Here is a 20059-nt window from a genome sequence, read left to right on the forward strand (position 1 = left end):
CTGTGGGCAGTAGGGAATTATTTCAATGAATATTTCAGCACATTATTTTAATCATTCTTCCACCAAATCCAAGTGGGCAATATTTTATAGTTCTTAATTCAGTGTACTAAGAAACCATGGTCATTAAATTGTGAACTATTTGTAGTGAGGTCTATCCTGTGATTTACAAGCCTTGTTAAAAACAGTGTAAAAGAATGCAAACTGTGCCATTAATACTTGTAATTTGATGCTGCATTTGTTACTAAACGCCCAGTGATGAATGTTTTCAGTAGAAGGAAGAACATTGTAAAGAAAGCAGAGCTGAATGTTATAATGCCTAAAATATGAGAATGTTACTATTTTAAGTTTTGTTCATTTGTAGAGGAAACATATGTATATAAACACAGTTGTAAAACATAGATATCTCAAAAGTTATCTTAATTTTCCAATGAGACCAAAGAAATAAAGATTTAACTGTATTAGTTATTAATTTAGGAGAGTTAAATTTGCCATAGTTTATAATATGTAATGCCATTCATGTTCCTGATGAATTGAATAGAGAAAATATTTAATCCTTATAAAAAGAAAATGTGCAAAGCTTTTAAAATTTATTGTGTAAGCAGTCTGTGAACGTATATAACTTGAAAAAATGTACTTCCAGTTATACATCATTATTAATAGTTATTATTGTTTTTTATCTTCCCATTCTTAGCCAACTGCACGATTTCTGGCGTTTGGATTACTGGGAAGATGATCTTCGTCGAAGGAGACGGTTTGTCCGTAATGCATTTGGCTCCACTCATGCTGAAGCATTGCTCAAAGCTGCAATAGAATATGGTGAGTACCAGTGCCTCTCACACAAAAATACTCCTGGATGTGAGGTGACTCTTTGTGGTTGATAGTTCTTTTTTTTCACTAGCATTTAAAATTCTCCATGTCATAAGCCAAAAATGTTATGTTCTGCTTTATCCTTCAGCGTCATTTAAGTTATACTCAATCAACCCAATATTTCTCCCACTTGATGTATGTTAGACTCTTCAGCTTCTCTGTGATAGATTAGAAGCCTCTACATAGTTGGTTATTACCCAGCGTCCTTCTCATAGAGCCTAAAACAAGAGTAAAATCATTTTCCTTTTCAGCGTCTTTCAGGCTTTGATCTTTCAAACTTTTTCACCCAACGTGGAAAAAACAATGTACTACTGTAAGTGTGTATTCAGATTTATATATTTTTATGTATAATTTGTGTGTATGTGTGTATATATACATCTGTATACTGTGTGAATATAAATATATACATGAAATATATAGACAAATATGTGTACTGTTATGTATATACATATACACATGCACATACTTGTGTATTTAACTGAAACAAATGTCTTACTGATAATCTCATTACATGGCATTCTGTAGTTTAACCCTATTCTATTCTGTTATTTTCAGTTTAATAAATAAATCGTGCCTCAGTATGCCCATTAGGTTCTCAGCCCTCCAATGGATTGCAAACAAAGTTTGCAAAAGACCATCCAACATTAAAGATATCATCCATTATCACACTACAGTAGAACTGCACCCTAAGTTGTCCTTTATAAAATGTACAATAAATAGTAAATATCAAAATACTTTTTGTAATTAAATAAAAACGCTGCTACTTTAGATTGCTATCCACCAAGAAGTATGCATAGGGCTATTCTCTCTGTTCACCTACTTTTTTAAAATTTATTTATTTATTTTTGGCTGCATTGTGTCTTTGTTGCTGCGCGCGGGCTTCCTCTAGTGGCGGTGAGCGGGGGCTACTCTTCTCATTGCGGTGGCTTCTCTTGCTACAGAGCACGGGCTTTAGGCGTCCGGGCTTCAGGAGTTGTGTCTCGCAGGCTCTAGAGCACAGGCTCAGTAGTTGTGGCGCACGGGCTTAGTTGCTCCGCGGCCTGTGGGATCTTCCCAGACCAGGGCTCAAACCCATGTGCCCTGAACTGGCAGGCAGATTCTTAACCACTGCACCACCAGGGAAGCCCAGTTTACCTATTTTTAAATGCTCTAAAAAGTTTAAGTTTGATTGATAATATAATTTTATAAACGATATACACTCAGAAAATAACGTTATTGAACACTGTCCATATGTTTTTGTTATTGACTACTTTTGTTCTCACAATCACTTGGGTTTTTATTATTTTAATTTTTATTTATTTGAGAGTAATAAATGAGCCATATGTTTTAAAATTTACCCTAATATATAACACAGGTTGCCATTCATGTTCTTGATGGATTGAACAGGGAAAATATTGATAAAGTTAAAAAGTAACTTTATACAGTAAAAGTAACTGCAGGAGAGAATATGCTTTAAAAAAAATTATAGTTGACTTGTACTGTAGGGGATTCCTTTAATCAACTCAAAAAAAATCACCTAAGGATTCTAGCACCTAAGGATTTAGCACCAACTTAAAATGAGTTATTATCTTTATGTTCTACAGAAGAGATTCTTAGAAATATCTACTTAAAGTGGCATGCTTTATAATATGAACTTAAAAATTTTTAACTTCATTTCATATTCCCAACAATTTAGGCATTTTCATCAATTCATCTTGAATTCATCTCATTAGAAATTAGAAACATCTAAAGACAACTTGTAACAGGGGTTAGGCTAGAGTGATATTATTAGTGACGCTGTTGCCAATATCTTAATTATATAGGATTCACATTATACTACATTCAATGTTCTACAGGTTGCTTTTAGAAAGGGTCTGTTAGAAAAATATTTCTTTTGGTTCTCTATAAAAATGGATGCCTTATTTTGTATGTTCAATTTGTAAAATGTCTTTATTATTAAACCAGTGTCAAAGCTTATAAGAAACATATTTAAAATTTTTTATATTGACTTTTTTTTTTTTTTTGCGATATGCCGGCTTCTCACCGCTGTGGCCTCTCCTGCTGCGGGGCACAGGCTCCGGACGCGCAGGCTCAGCGGCCATGGCTCACGGGCGCAGCCGCTCCGCGGCATGTGGGATCTTCCCGGACCGGGGCACGAACCCGTATCCCCCGCACTGGCAGGCGGACTCTCAACCACTGCGCCACCAAGGAAGCCCCTATATTGACCTTTTTTTAAGACTGTCATGTCATGTTTTAGTAACATAGTAACCACTGTTAATGAATCTAAATTAAAAAATAATATTCTGATTTTGAAACAGATGAAAGATGTAGGTGATAGTAAACATCCTCTGTGTGTAGTATGAACGTATTTTAAAATATGTAGTGGTTTATGAATTTGAAATAGTGGATCATCAGCAGTATTCCAAACCTGTTATCCCTCCTGAGTTGGGTTCTTTGATAAAAGGAAAGTAGGGTATGTTTTTATTTTATACGTATCTAGAACAAAGACCACACGTATGCCATAAAATATTCAGGACATCTACATGGTACCCATGCCAGATTTACTTCGTGGTCATTCTTGGGGTTAAGGTCGGGTAGTGGAAGACAAAAGAGAACAGAAACAATTCTACCTCCAAAAGTAACTCTAGAGCACACCTCTTTGACTTCACATTTGTGAACTTCTAGAAGTGGGTAGAGAGTAGGGAGTAAAATATGGAGGATATGAAGAGGTGAGTGGAAAGTACTCCCTGGGGTGATCTGTACATAGAAATAGAAGGAGGAATTACAAACTGCCAAGAGAAAAACATAACATTGTATCTTCTTCCAAACTCTTAATGTGCCTTCTAACCTATGTTTAAAGTATTTCCTCAGAAGAATAGGAAGTAAATGTCAGTAATTATTACAAAGCACTTTATCCAATGAAAATAGATGTTGAAAGACTTAATTGAAAACATATTTTGTATATTTTAGAGAAAGGCTTTTATATGCACATATTGCCAGAACATTCATATAAAACTAACAGAACTCAGCCCATCATCTGGTCACTCTGCCTGCCATTAAACATTTAAATGTGTTTTAAGTACCTTAAAGTCTGGCAGTGTATAGACTAACATCTGAAAGATTTAATGTTTTGGTTTGTGTAGGCATAGATAAAGGGTATATTTATAGCACAAACCTACTAATTTTGAGAGAGCTTCTAGAACAAATTGAAATTCAATGTATTTCTTCCTCTTAATTTAATAATTAAAGTATCTCAAATTCTACCTTGAAAGTTAAATATTAAATGCACAGACACTCTGCAGTAATCTATGGTCAAAAATTTTTTTCTATTCATCTACATTGTGGCAACAAAATTGTTTTAGGAAGAAAAGATTTAATGAATGGAACTTTCAGTATGGCTAGAAGTATTTGAATCAGTGATCAAAGTTTTCAGAATTTTAACCAAGTTGTACAAGCTGAGGGAATAACCTAAAATTACTTAAATAGGGAATATTTACATGGCCATCAAAGCAATCCCTGAGATCTGATCACTGGTCATGTCTCTCTGTTCCTGTAGTACACTATGTTTCAAGAATGTGAGCCTCTATTAATATATTGTAATAGAAGTGAAACTGAATTTGCAAGCTTAATGTTTTAACAAAAATGTTTTGAATCACTTGACTTTTCCTTTAATTCAAACAGTTTAGCTTAAATTATAGTTAAACTTTAATGTGATGGGCAGAAACATTTAGCTGTAATTTAAATTTCATGACATTCTATTTAGGCAATTTATTTGGAGCCACAAAACAAATATATTAACAATACTTTCTTTTAAATGAGCAAATAATCAGAATTAGATATATTTCCAAGGAGACAAACAGGACAGTTATTGTACTTCATATTTGCTTTGCAAAGCTTTCTCTTCCATTTCATTATTAAAACTTTTGGTTGACCTTTTTCAGTTGGAAAACATCCTTAACACTGATGGAGTTTTTCATGCTTCTTAGTAATACTAATGAGTTGAATAATTTATGAGGTTGTCATGTGCAAAAGATTTGGTGTGATTTGATATACTTTTCAGCCTCTAGTGTTGGAATGTGATTAATAAAAACCTAGAGGCATGTAATTTTTTTTGCTGGTGTTTAATGCTCTAATTTCATATGTATTGAATGTGTTTTTTGGGTGTTTTCTGATAGTAAAATCTCATACAAGTGCAAATTTAATTGATTACCGGGAATTTTACACACCATAGCAGTGGAAGAATATAAGGAAAATATTTTAAACTATAAATTCATTTTCTGATCTGCAGGGCTTTCTTCTTCAGGGCAAATTAGCTAATAAGGAAATGATTGAAAAAGGAGGATTTTGTATATTGTTTGTATGTTTAAATAAAACCTAAACCAGACAAATTTTGGTCCATTTCTGATGCTGAAAGATTATGGTGTCAAAGAATAGTTAAAATCTTAATGTTTGGTTGTCTTTGTTGATTGTCTATTACCATGTAGGACTCTGTTCCCTTTCCATGAAATTATAGTGGAGCAATGTTTCATCAGAGCCTAAGATCTCAAGCTCCATGTCTGCGATCAAAGCCATCATCCTAAATAGGTCTGATCAGGCTTCGCAGAGGAGGGCAGGCTGTTTTAGCCTGGAACAAAAAAAATGGAGGAACAAAAAAAATGGAGCAAAGATGACAAAATTAATCATTCATTTCTTTGGCAGTAAATAATAAGATATGCTGAGAACTGCAAATGAGAACATCCTTAGGTTCCTCAGAGATGTACCTGCTTAACACCCAATTTATCTAAGCTTGTGAAGCCATCGAGATATGACCTTGATGAATAAAAAGCAGCTCTGTAATGAATCTGGAATTAAATTAGTTTTGATGGTGTATGCATGGCTACTGTAAGGTGCTACTTGCAGTCATCAAGAAATAAGAAAACACCGAGAATAAAAAAGTACTAGTGCAGCTATATACAGTTGTTGAGACAGGAGCTTCAAATTATCTGACTTCAGGTTTTTGAAGAGTTTACATTTATAATAGTTGGAAACGATGATTTGATTGTTTTACCGAGTGGTTTATTGTTTGTACCATGTAGTCTCTAGCAAATGTCTTCTTATTGTTCATTGATATGTTTTAGTTGGTGTATTATTAATTAAATCTTCATATCTGGAATGAAATAGATGATATGATCATTGTTAAAATAATTTATTGAAAAGTTAATGATGTAAATTTTTTACAAGCGAGAGAAAGGCATACATGGAGTCATCTTTCAGCTCTTTTTTGATGCCAGTGTCATATTTTAATACAGTCTTATCTTCACCCTATGGTTTTATAGTCTCTTAAAATAATTTAAATGGATTATATAAATGCTGACTTATAAAATATGCTTATAAAACACATTTTAAAGTTTTTGTGTAACAGCATTTTCATATCAACAAAGGTTTTAACAACTCCCCTGTTTTTATGTGAAGCTTCAGATGGAAGGCTTTAAACTGATTCAGAGGAATCAAGTGGCTTCATTAATTTAAAAGCATTTATTGAATATCTTGTCCATGCCGTGCATGCACTAAATGTTGAATACAGAGGCTGAGGCACAATTTCTGCCTTCTCACAGCACATAGTTTAGTGCAGTGTGTCTCAGCAGGGGTGGAAGTCAGCGTGTGCTACTGGCATCTAAAGGGTAGACACCAAGAATTCTGCTAAAATACCTGACTATTCACTGGGCAGCTCCCCAGAATGACAACCAAAATCCAGCCCAAAACATCAGCAGTGCCTAGGTTGAAAAATCCTGGTCTAGTGGAAAGAAATAAGCAGTTCTCGTAGAGGGAGGTGGTACTTCATAAAGGAACACAGGGAAGGTGACTAACGCTGGACCTATTGGGTTGGAGTCAGCTTCACAGAAATAATTACTTATGAACTGACTTGAAAGAAGATTAGGAATTTACCAGGTGAGCAGGGAAGAGCAGAGTTAATAACAGAAATTTCCAAGACATGGAGGCATAAAAGACCCTAACTTACTTCTTTGAATGACCTCAATATTTTGCACTTGGTAATAGGTCACCTTGTAAAGTTATCAGAAAGTATTTTGAGTTTAAGTATTTTATATTCTGAGATAAAAGAAAAACCACTTGAGGACAGGAATCATATCTTTCACCTATTCCATTTAAAGCATCCACATTAATACAATTTTTTGTACTTAGTTGCTGTCTTTTATTTAATTGATAATTCATTCATTTCAACATACACAGTATTTTAACCACATTCATTCATCCTTTTCAATAACAGCATTGAAGTATGATAGTCTACAGAATAGGTCTATAAGTACAGCATTTTCAAATTCTGAAATATGTTTTTTATGTCTGTACTTTATTTCCAGTTAGAGCATCAAAAGCCACTAAAGATAAGGAGCTGACAAAATTATAGTAATAGATCTATTGCTAAGTGGCATGGAGCTGCTCATAATCTTGCTTATATTTTTAGACTAATTTTTATAAAGTGTACATAAAATTACATTTATAAATAATTAAAATACAGTATGATAGATATTTTCATCAAGTTGTATTAAAAATGGTATGCAAACTCAGTGAAGAGGGCTGGCTAACTGAAGAAATAAATTTTAGCTAAACTTGAAAGGATAAATGGATATCTACCCAAGACAGTAAGTGAGGTGGTGGTAACATGGAGGAAGGGACCGCACAACATGATGTGTCCAGGGAATGAAAGTGGTGCTGCTTGATGGAACACAAGATAGTGTGGGGAGATCGTACAAAGATGAGCTGAAAAGGCTGCTTGGAAATATACTGTGAAGGGATCTATCAATAGACAGAGCTATTAAAGGATTTTTATTTGGGAAAATGACACACTATAGAAATTAAGTGGCATGCTAACTAATAAATGGTAGATAGAGCAAAATCTCAATCTAAATACCGTGATTTTCCTATACAGTGTGTTGCTGTAGATAAATTTGGAATTTTCCCAAGTGTATGAGCATTATTGAACTTCCCCTCTCTAAAAGTTTACCTGCTAAATTTTGGCCCACTCGTACAGCCTGTCATCCACAGAGATTTATCAGTACAGGTGAACTTAGAGTCGTTCACAGACTGTGCATTCAATGTCATGTATAAAAACATAATTTAAAATGTCTTTAGGGCTTCCCTGGTGGCGCAGTGGTTGAGAGTCCGCCTGCCGATGCAGGGGATGCGGGTTCGTGCCCGGTCCGGGAGGATCCCACATGCCGCGGAGCGGCTGGGCCCGTGAGCCATGGCCGCTGAGCCTGCGCGTCCGGAAAGTCTTTAGTGTTTTTAAAAGTGCTTTCGATAACCTATACCAGCACCATCTCTTAGCTATCCCAGTTTTTAATAGTTAAAGAGAAATTCCTGTTAATTACGTCTTCCTTCCATGTCTCTGAACCAGTTGCTTATCTATCCAAAACATCTCCTACCCCCCATTTCTCAGAGTTTTAAAGTAAATTTTCCACACTGCATTTTGTGTCAGGCTTAGAAAAGAAACACCAAGCATCATTCCCCAGGTTAATGCCATCCACTGCCAGGGGAAGTCTCCCCACCCTTTAAGCCCTCATTCAAGCTGTCCAGTTCATCTTTTCTTTCATTCCAAGAAGGCCAAAACTTTCTTCCTTCCGTTCTGCTACTCATTGGCTATCTACCCCTCTTGACTCAGGATGAAAGGTTTCTTTCCTTTGTTCATTTTCCCCTCCCTCCCTCCCTCCCTCCCTCCCTCCCTCCCTTCCTTCCCTCCTTCCTTCCTTCCATCCTTCCTTCCTTCCTTCCACCTTCCCTCCCTTCCTTCCTTCCTGAAAAGAAACATAGTCATTGTGGAAAATCCAGAAAACGCAAAACAATTTTAAAGAAGGGGGAAAAAGTCACTCAAAGACAGCCGTCAAGATAGCTGCCTTTACCATTTTAATGTATTTATTCCTGCTGGTCTTTTTCTAAGCATACTTTAATATAAGGACCAAACACTATGCTATGTACTCAGACAGTCACGAAGATGAATAATGCATTATCTCTGCTCTTCATGATATTTAGAGGGTTCTAAACTAGCCCAAGTTTTCTATATGTTTTAGCACTTTTTTCCACAAGTAAAGTGTGCCATGTGATTTTCAATGTAATGAAATCCTATTTAAAATATTTTAAAATCACCCTAACTTAATGGCTAATCAAAATCCTACCACATAATATTCTCCTACCACAGAGATTCTATGTTTATCATCATGTATATTTTTAAAATATGGCTTATCAAATTTCCCTTAAAAAGCATAGAATGCAGTTTTCTACATTTACTCCATTAAGATTATTAAGTTAGCATTTCATAGTTATATAATGCTGTACTTAAATTCAATAATATTTTCTTGTACCCTTTTTAATTGCATTTTTACTGTTTAAAAATGCTATTTATGAATATCCCCTTTGTTGGTCTGCTCTAAGAAATATTGCTTATATATGAATATTTTGAATTAGGAATAAATGAAATTCCGTTTTTGCTGTCAGAACCAAATTGTAAAACTGCATTGCATGTCTTTGAAAATCAGTATACTCTATTAGCAGGCCTGTCAATATAAAAAGTGCATTCCCTTTCCACCTCTTGCTCTAATAACCTCTTCTGTGTTACTCTGAGGCAGTTCACATAATCAGAGTATATTGTCAGCTTACTGGAGTTGGGGAAGCATGAAATGAAAATCACGTTAATATTGATCCAATTCTTTTACTTGCAAGTGTCCTTGATGTCCTTCTCCACAGAGCAATAACTGTTGATGTTAGGTAGCCATTTTCTTTTATTTCTTATAGTCCAGTAAATCATTTACAAGCATAACTAATGTGACTAAGAACTTACCACTTAGAATAATAATCTGTGAACATTCCATCTTAATTAATGTCCATATTGCTAATTCTGGATATTTACTCTGCCATTGAAATAAGTTCTTCAAGCTTTTCAGAGAACAGCCTACCTGCAGATGTAATGTTTATGTCTAGTTTAAAACAGTCAAAAGTCTGTACAAGTTACTCATGCTGTACTCTAATTTTATGTGATATAACGATGTATTAAAATGGACCATAAATAGTAATATCAGTTATTGATTCAGGTAAGCATTACCATTTCTGAATCAAATTCATTATAAATTTGAAGCTGGTATCTTGGTAGTTTTATGGTGATATAGATAATATCTATTTTGAATTACAAAATATATTCTCTGTCAACAGAAATGAATTGAAGTCAGACCAGGGTTAAATCCAATGCATTCAGACTAAAATACTCACAACTAAGAAATGAAGAATTTGATGTGTAAACTGTCCAGATTTTTTATCTGTATTAATTAAATTTAGTCAATAACTATTCAGATTTTTACGTAAAGTGTGTTTGAAACAACAAATAGAAATTGTTTATTTGAATAGAAACAGTCTATTTCATTTATAGAAATACTTGCTTTCATAAAAAGATTTTGTATTGATAAAGTGAGGCTCCTGACTCAACATCAAATATAAAAGAGCTGAGTTTTCCAGTCATTCTTTCCAATAGTGTTTTGTTGTTTTTTTGTTTTGTTTTGTTTTGTTTTTTGCGGTACGCGGGCCTCTCACTGTTGTGGCCTCTCACTGTTGTGGCCTCTCCCGTTGCGGAGCACAGGCTCCGGACGCGCAGGCTCAGTGGCCATGGCTCACGGGCCCAGCCGCTCTGCGGCATGTGGGATCTTCCCAGACCGGGGCACGAACCCGCGTCCCCTGCATCGGCAGGCGGACCCCCAACCACTGCGCCACCAGGGAAGCCCTCCAATACTGTTTTTATTCTGTATCACTAACAGTCCTTACCATTAGGATTTTTCTATTGCAAAGACTGTTTTTTCTTTAATCCTGTTCTATACAGAAGATGATTTTTTTTTTTCAGTCCTTGGCCTTCAGCAGGTCTTTCCTTCTATGTCATCATCATTTACGTTACTTAAGAAAGGAAATACTATGTCTGTGCTATAAAGTCAAAGGCAAAATTTAATTTTGAATTTAAATTATTTACAAAGAAAAACACTTTTCAGTAAATGGTTGTTACAGTGAAGTTTGTTCTATGTATGTACTACTGCTTTTATCTCACATTAAGATTGATATAAAACATTTTTGAGTGTTAGATTTCTCAATACAACAAAAAACATTCTTTCATCTTGTTTAAAATGTTCAAAATTGTAAAATTCTCAGTAATAGATTGATTCATACGTATTATTGCACAAGATCATATCACCATATTTAATGTAATTAGTTGGGAGTATTTATCTTAAAATCTTTTCCTTTTAGTGGAAATTAAATAATATCATTGGAGTTACTAAAAGCACTGTTCTGTAAAGATATTTGTTGCTCTGATTTCAGCTTTAATGAGGAAAAGTAATGTCTATTTAAAATATCCCAAAGTATTTATGTGTCATTAATACTCCTAAAAGAAGTATTTAGGTTTGAAAATGAATTGCAGCATTTTCTCTTACGTAAGGGGAGATTTTTGTCAAAACACATTTCCCAAGCTAAAAATGTTGTGAAATGGTGTATATTGAAAAGAATTTCTCCTCCAAAAAAGACTGCCATCTTAAACTGATTTCAAGATGTTTAGAAACATTAGAATTTCCTGATATTACATTTAGATAAAATTAAAATGAGACTAAATTTCCATTCTTCCCATTTCCTTCCAATGATGGAAGAAAAGTATGTATTAAATGGCTCATCTTTATAATTCTCTAAAACAAATTGAGATATCAACTTTGTTGAGAAAGCAGTTTTTTCCTTATCCAAGATATTAAGAACACTTATATTCTTAAGATGCCTATATACAAAATCAAAAATGCATGTCAAATATATTGATGCTTATGTAATTTTATTTAATAATATCTTTAAATGAGTAATATGGTTATTGAGGGAAAATCAGTTTTTAATGTAAGCTATTTACACTCCATTCAGCTTTACAAACACTTCATGGTACCTGCCTACACACTAACCTTGCTGTCTTCAGGAATTATCTGATCTAGGGGAGGTGTTGAAGGCTCCTATTGCCTTGTAATGAATATAAACAGTGTTACAACAGCATAATGGAGGGAAGAAGATTAATCCCAATTGAAGGAAAGGAAACCATTATTTGTTGAATACTCATTATTGACTAGGTATTGTGCTAATAAGACCTTAGACGCATCCGTTATCTTATTTGAGTTTTTAAATCCTCACATCAGCCTGCTTTTTTCCCCCTTTATATAAATCTTAGGCAGCATTATTGTAAGCAATAAAGCATTGGTTGTATTCTTGTTCATTTTTAAATTATGTACTTAGTAAACTTTTAATACTCTTGTTAGTTTATTTTATCAACATTTTAACAAACATTTTGAGAGCTTATTATATAAATAATATTCACACATTTCACAGTATTTCAGCATTCATTGTCTATTTCAACATTGCAATAATCCTGTGAGAGTTCAGTTAAAAAATACTTGGTTCTCTTTCAACGGGGTAGGAAACTGAGGTTAGGAGATTGGTCTGGATATATTTGTAAAATACGTTTTTAATGGATGTTTGCAGGAAAAATAAAGTAAGAATTGCGAATCACACAGTCCACCTTACTCATTTATGAGGAAACTGTAAAGGACATAAAGAGAAAAGTAACTTTTCTTAAGTACTGTACATATAAAATGATTAATATGCAAATCATGTTTGTATTTTCATGTGCTCACTCAACAAATATTTATTGATTGCCACTTTTTTTTGACACTCGATACACTGGAAATTAAAATCTAATACGAGAATACCTACATAAAAGACTTAAGAAAAATATCAAAAAGTAATATATTTTGACTTATAAGATACAAAATTTATACAGTGAAGAGAAAAATCAACTAAACTGCATTCTGAACGACAGAGCAGGTAAGAGAATTCCATGTAAAAGAAATTACACATGTCAGACTTAAAGGTCTGAAACAGTGTGGCATGTTTGGGAACAGAAGCATTCAGCTCTTGGGGAATATAAAGTGTGAAGAGGTCAAATCGGTAAATTAGTGAGATATTAAGTAAGCAGGGGCCAGCTCATGAGTCTTACACCATGTACTCAAATTGTACAGATCAAATAACATGGAAAATGTGTTCTTACAGAGTAGATATACATAATATAGGTAGATAAGTAGATAGGTAGGTAGATACACATGTATGTTCATGTATCATTTTAATAAATGAAAATTAAAGCCATATTTCCATACTCAATGGAAAATAAATGATAACTATAATATAAAACTGGTAAGAAGCCCCTGCTACACTAAAATTGGCTTGTTATGGGTTTATATCTTTTCTCTTCGTGCGTTAACCACACAGACATGATTTATTGTTTCCCTATTATTATAAATTACTTTTTTCCTTATTGGTATAGATGTTTTGGAGTTGTCTATAGAATAATTCCTTAAACAGAAATAAACTACTTTATAGTATTTTTCTTTACATTAACTGTTTATGTGTATCAATAGAAAAAGACATGATGGGCAAATGAAATTTCTTTGCCTTAATTGCCCAGACTTTCCAGTTAGACATATTCTCTGAATATTATCAAGATAAGTTAATGTCTCCAATTTATCACTTCTATATTTTGACTTACCCTTGTTTAAAATAACAATATAATTTTTAAATGATAATTAATAATTATTATTATAATAGTAATAATGCTAGAGTGTAATAACAGTAGTAAAAACAGAAACATCATTTTCTCGTTACTTCACTTTTAGAATATACTTTGTTTCACGTGGATCCTTATTATTAAGAGAAATATTACAAAAGAGGAGCTTCATTTAGGTTCATGTAATGCAGTATTCTATATTAGATGGCATTTTCACATACAGAGCTTTAAGCATATTTACTTACTAAGAAATCTAATGTGTATAGGATGTTTTCCTGTATTTGTTATTTGTAACATGATGTGGAAAATAAGTGTAATTTTTGGATTTGGCTTCATTAATCTATAATTTGGTGGAATTTTTTATTCTGAAACCTTTCAAATTTTATGGCATTTTAATGTTTTCTTAGAAAATACGGGTGTACGTCCAGCCTATCCAGCTTAACACATAATTCACATTTTCAAAGCTAAGGCATTCTGGTGGTTTGTGGTACTCGCTTGTTAATTTCCTGATGAATGGCTAAAGAGGCCAAGAAGTGCACTCAGTCCAACACGTCTTCTGAAGATAGATGATCTCAAATAAATTCTCTTCCCAATCAGATTTTGATTTGCTGGGTGTTAAACCAATTCTTTCTAAGGACAGTGTTTATAAGCCTTGTAATGAGACAGCCCTTTGAGACCTTACCTCTTTTTGCCTGTAATTTTGATAAATGAAAGTCTAATTCATAAAGGATATTGTGATTGAAAAGCACCTTTGGATCTCATACACTTTCATTTAGATAAATCTTTGGTGCAGTATCATAAAAATCAGGAAGTTTACTGAGCTGCAAACTGATAGCACTTCAGCAGGGACGATAAGTTCGGTGTGTTGGTAGGGATTAGTTTACTACATATCTTTTGAAGACATAATTGTTTTACTGCTTTAAAACTAGAGGGGGTAAAATTGAATGTACATTTCTCAAATATAATGTACATTTGAGAGCTCACATTCCTTTGACTAAGATTGGAAGATTTTATTTTATATTTTTAATAACACAAGAGTAATGTAAAGCCTTTCTTTAAAAAGACAAAGCAGAATGCACACAGTTATGATACAAGGAAAAACTTGCTTTATTAAGCTGACTCATGCATAAAGGGCTTTATTGACTATTTCATGTAAAGAACCAAGTTCCCTTTCATGTGAATTCATAGATTCTTCAATAAGCACTCAAACTGAAAGCAATTCACCAAGAATCTCTGAGATATCCTGGAATCTTCAGATTAAGAGATTCCAGAGGTAACTTCTATGTTTCAGGTTATTCATTTATTCAGTATTTATGAGGACTTGCTGTGTCCCAGGCAGCTTGCTAATAACTGGGATTACAAAGACAGAAGGATGTTTCTAGTCATCCAGGAAGGAGCTTCCAGGCTGTGGGGAGATAACAAGCACACAAACGATTATAATACATATAACTACTAGGGTAGCAGGATTTACGAAGCATAAGGGATGGGACTTCCCTGGCGGTCCAGTGGTTAAGACTCCGCACTTCCAACGCAGGGAACACAGGTTTGATCCCTGGTTGGGGTCTAAGATCCCACATGCCGCGCTGCACGGCCAGAAAAAACAGCATGTGGGAGAGTGCGCACAAACCTGCCTTAAGAAATCAGAGTGGGGAACTCTGGGTGGGTAGACTTGAACTTCCGTTCAGCAAGTGTTCATGGCACACCTGCTGAGTACCAGGCACTGAGGCTGCAGAATGAGGCTATAGCCCAGTGGAGAAGACATACACATAACAGATAGCACCCACTCAGTGTGGTTGAGTTCTGTGTAGACTGTGAAAGTATGGATTGGTTAGGAAAGGCACCCGAAGGAGGTGAGTTTTGAAGGTTAAGTAAGAATTAGCCGAACAAAGGAGGAAGGGAGGGGCATACCATATTGAGGGAATACTTTTAGCACAGGTAAAGAGAAAACATGACATATTTTGGAAGCTGTAAATGGTCCAATATTGCTCATGGGAGAGTAAGAAAAACTAAGACAAAACTGGTAATGAGAGGATAAAAGGCCTTAATCAGTCATGCTAAGGCGTTTAGATTTGTATCCTAGAGTAGAAGCCTTGCACTGAGTGTTGTTGATTGGGAGGGGTTAACACACAATATTAAGCAGGAAAATATTCTCAACTTACTAGTGTTTAATAATAATACTCTGACAAAAGTATGGAGGGTGGTGTGAATAAGGGAGCTATTAAGACCTTCTAAACCAGAATGATAATGGCTTGAGATGGGTCGAGTCCGTCACCTTACAGAATGAATCCTGTGTCTGTGGCTTAATTAAGTGGGTAGATCAAAATAGGAGAAGGTGTAGAAGCAAAAGATAATTCGTTCAGTTAGGGAAACGTGGAACTAGGAATATCCAGCTGAAGATGCCTAGTAGAAATATGGCTATGAAGACCTCAGGAGAGATTTCTTGGTTATTAATCACTGGATTTGCCTCTTTGTTCTCAGATGATGCAAGCTCCAAGTTTCTCAAATTAAGTTACTACCCAAGAAGCAAACAACGTATAAAGATAGCTGTCCCCAGAAGATTACTGTTGTGCGGGCTTTATATCACCAAGAATCCAAATGAAATTAAGATAAGGTTCTGGAGCATTCAGTAATCAATCCTCAAGCTTTTATTCCAGAAATAAGAATCATCTGTGGGCCAGTGAAAGAGGACTACACATATAAGCCATTTAATTCCCCTCACCTTCCATGTAGCATTGATCTGTATGTCTCTGAAGTATTTATTGAAAGATATATTTAACAATCTGTTACTTTATATTGTTAAGCTGTATTTAAACCATGCTCTCTAGAGGCTATTGTCCAGTAAGAGCTAGGATGACAGACGGTACGTCTCAGCCAGTGACACTCTACAGTGCTGTCATGACATGCTGTGTTCCTCGACATGTGTTTTTTACTCCTCTCTGGGCTACCTTTGCTTCAATTTGTTAATGTTTTAGCAAACAGAATTGGCTCTGAGTCACTAACAAAAAGAAATGTGAAAGCTGCAAAGAAAGAAGCTAACAGTCTGGTTTACAACGCAAGTTTTACCACAGCTAGATGCACGTCCAAGAAAATGGTAGAGCAAATATCCACAGGCAGTAAGGGACTGTTGGAAGTCCTGTACTGGGCCTAGGAGAATTGACCGGAAGTATTCATTGTTCACTGGAGAGGACTTTGGCCAAAGGCATGACAAGATTTGCAGAGTAATTGCATGTGTACACAATACCATAACATCCCCTAAACTATGATACAAAAATACTGTGTAGCAGTGATTTATTAGGCTCCCATATTCAGGAATATATCCACTATACCAAGTGAAATGTGAAGGTGTTTTTCTAGTTAATGCTGCTCCTTGAAGCCTATATCCTAATACTAAAGCTAGAACACAGTAAGTTACACCATTTTCTTCCAGGTTGAATTCCAACTTCAAGTGAGATGAAATAAAGATATTTCTTAGCTGTATACCTATAATTTACTTGTAGCTCAGATAATTTCAGATTCAATGGCACCTGCCAAAGCAGATGTTTGAATGCACATATTGAAATATTTGTTAAGCAGTCAAATCCATGAGAGATTTAAATGTGCTGTAGTTTCTAACCTGCACCTTGATTAACAAGTTAGTGCTAGGTCAACTCTTGCTATATTTCAATTTTTCTATTTTTTGTGTGTTTGAATTTTGGCATTTTGTGCTATTTTTTTATATCAAAATAAGGATATCACTTTAGAAAGCCATCATTTATTTCATCCATTGCTAAGGAAATAGCTGTTTTGATGTACATTATACATCTACATCATTCCTTACTCTGCCTTTCTGTAGCTTCCTAGTAAAAATCATTTCTCCCTTCAGATGTGAATGCTTTCTTCATACTTACCTACTTTAAAAAATGATCTGATCAGTTGATTATCTAATTCACACTGAAGTATAATTGTGTAAAAGTGTTTAATTTTATGGATCAGAAAACCAGGTTTGTGGTGAAGTACAGATTTTTGGTAGAAAGTGCAGTGATCTTAGAGTCCCAAGTCCTAGGTTCCCCAACAAGGCATGTAGCTTTCTCAGCCTGTTCCTCATCTGCAACATAAGAGGAGGTGATTACACCCCTTGCCTTTCTCGTGGAGTTACTTAGGCCAAACAAGATAAAGAAGGTAAAAATCTTCTATAATTGAAAGTAGTATGTAAATGCAGCACATATTTATAAGAAAGTAATGGATTTATAAGAAAGTAAATCACAATGACCTAAATTATTATGTTTTGGTTGTGATTAGGCACTGAAGAAGATGTAGTAAAGTCTAAGAAAACATTCCGGAGTCAAGCAATAGTGAATCAGAATGCAGAGACAGAGCTTATGCTGGAAGGAGATGACGATGCAGTCAGTCTGCTCCAAGAGAAGGAAATCGACAATCTTGCAGGTAAATTTTTAAATATTTTTTTATTTGTTGTAAGTAATAAATGCACACAAAGTTATTGAATTTAAAATCTATCTCCTGATGAATAAGCTAGAGCCAGTGGTTGGAGCAATACTCAATCATGTGAATGTTAATAATTTATCTCATTTCTAGTATTGAAAAGAGGAAAATACATATCAAACTAATGATAAATGAATAGCATCTACTTTCTGTGTAGTGAAGAGCAACTTTTAATATAGGAGAAATAATGGATAGCATAAACTGTTCCCATCTAACTGCCTAAATAATTGGGGGGCTGGCGGGGGGAACGGGATGGTAGACTTCACATATGACTAACATGCTAACAGCTGTGAAAAATAACCACTTCGGGCAGGTGACCATTGAAATAGCCATTTCCTTCCTGCTGTCACTCTTGGGAATGTCCCTCCCCATCTCTATTTTTTTTCCTCTCTCCCCGCACTGCTAATCCCCACTACTAGGCGACATAGTTTCACCTGCCCACCCTCAGTTTTCACTTTGTCCTGGTGCTCGTCTAAGGTCAGTTCAGAGCAGCATCTACAGTGGCCCAATGGACTGTATATACCTTAGTGTTGGCATATAACCATTTTTGGTTTTTAAACCACTTTTGAGAATCTGGTGAAAGCAGATTGTTTCATGAAGGTACACAGACAATCTTGTACACAGTATCAGAGGGTTCACTGACCCCTGGAATCCAGTCTGTGGAATCATATCCTAGATCTCAGGCTAAAAACTCCTGCTTTAGAGTCTCAAAAGTGGTTGAATCTTACCTCTATTCTATATTTTCACCCCATACAACATTGGAGTGGCAGATGACAATAGAGAAGTGGACTTACATTCATCATTATGTTTACAAAATAGCGCTCCTGTTTCCAGAACTGAGCTGAAAATTACCTGGCATGCATTAGGAAAGTCTCCAACAATATTTCTGCCCGTTAGAAATCTCTCACTTTTACCAAAGAGAAGATGTTAATTGTAAACTGGAGAGGAACGTTATTCTTCCTCTTTTAGAAAATGTTTAATAAGGTTATTCTAACACCAGCTCCTGGATATGCCTATGTTATTAGCAATTCTGTATCATGAAAACGATTTTTCCTATTTAAAACTAATCTTAAGTCCATGAACAAATGTTTGCCTTGAATTTCTGAGGAAATGTTCAAGTTTTAGTATTGTTGTTTTTGTGGGGTTTTTTAGTAGTTCAGAGATTTTTATCTGAGGCCACTTGGCAATTTAAGCAAATGAAGTCCATTATTTCTTTTTGCCACAGATTGTTTTCTCGTTTTCTGGTCTTATTCTTGATCCTAAAGAACTAGAGAAAATTCACAAACACGATTTCTGACCTTTTGAGGTAATGTGTTGCCTTTCCTCACTCACATATCCTCACAGATATGTTCAATAATTATACAGTTTAGTTTAGCATCTCTGGTCTTTAGGTCCCACTAAAGGTAATTAGTTGATACAAATTTGGCTAGTTTATTATGATGAGATATGCCCACTAATACCAGAAGCAAAATCTGGTAATGATTAATGACTCCTTTATATTTCTCTCTTTTAATGGTAGCTTGAGTAATTATTAATATTAATTTATGCTTATAAACAAAATTCTCAAAATAACATTAAGTTAAAATATGTAAAGAGCAATGAAAGCAGGCTTGAAATAAACTGTTTAAAAATCGAATCTTAGCCAACGGTCTCTATCAATACTCCTACAACTTCTGTCTTTTAAACAGATTTTTCTTTGAGCAGATTTGCTCTTTTCCCTATCCACCAAATCCTAACTCATACTCTTTCTGTGGAATCCTCGTGTCTGAAAAATCTTATAAACTGTCCTAAAATATTGATCTTCTTCTTAGTCTACAGTGTTCATGTTTAAATCAGCAGTGCACAAATGTGACCCTGAACTTTGAATGCAGTAGAAAAGAAGTAGGGGATGGATATTTTGTGAAGGGAGAAGTAACAGTCACAGAAATAGTCTGCATAATATATAGGTGTCTAATGTTATGCTGAAGCCTACTTACTAATCTGGACTGCCATGATAGTGACAATGTCACATAAAAATAATTTTGGGGCTTCCCTGGTGGTGCAGTGGTTGAGAGTCCGCCTGCCGATGCGGGGGACACGGGTTCATGCCCCGGTCTGGGAGGATCCCACATGCCGCGGAGCAGC

General features: G+C 35.0%; 1 protein-coding gene across 7 annotated transcripts in view; it reads left to right on the forward strand.

Moving 5' to 3' along the window:
- The window catches only part of NBEA (neurobeachin), a 623898-nt gene that overhangs the window by 385494 nt on the left and 218345 nt on the right, over window positions 1–20059 (forward strand). For all 7 annotated transcript variants that reach the window (XM_033843595.2, XM_073795053.1, XM_019936759.3 and 4 more), the window contains 2 exons: window positions 692–816; window positions 17735–17878. In XM_033843595.2, the coding sequence (XP_033699486.1) occupies window positions 692–816; window positions 17735–17878 (269 nt within the window). The remainder of the gene's footprint in view (window positions 1–691; window positions 817–17734; window positions 17879–20059) is intronic.

The sequence above is a fragment of the Tursiops truncatus genome, chromosome 18 (genome assembly GCF_011762595.2).
Source record: "Tursiops truncatus isolate mTurTru1 chromosome 18, mTurTru1.mat.Y, whole genome shotgun sequence".
In the NCBI taxonomy this organism is placed as follows: domain Eukaryota; kingdom Metazoa; phylum Chordata; class Mammalia; order Artiodactyla; family Delphinidae; genus Tursiops; species Tursiops truncatus.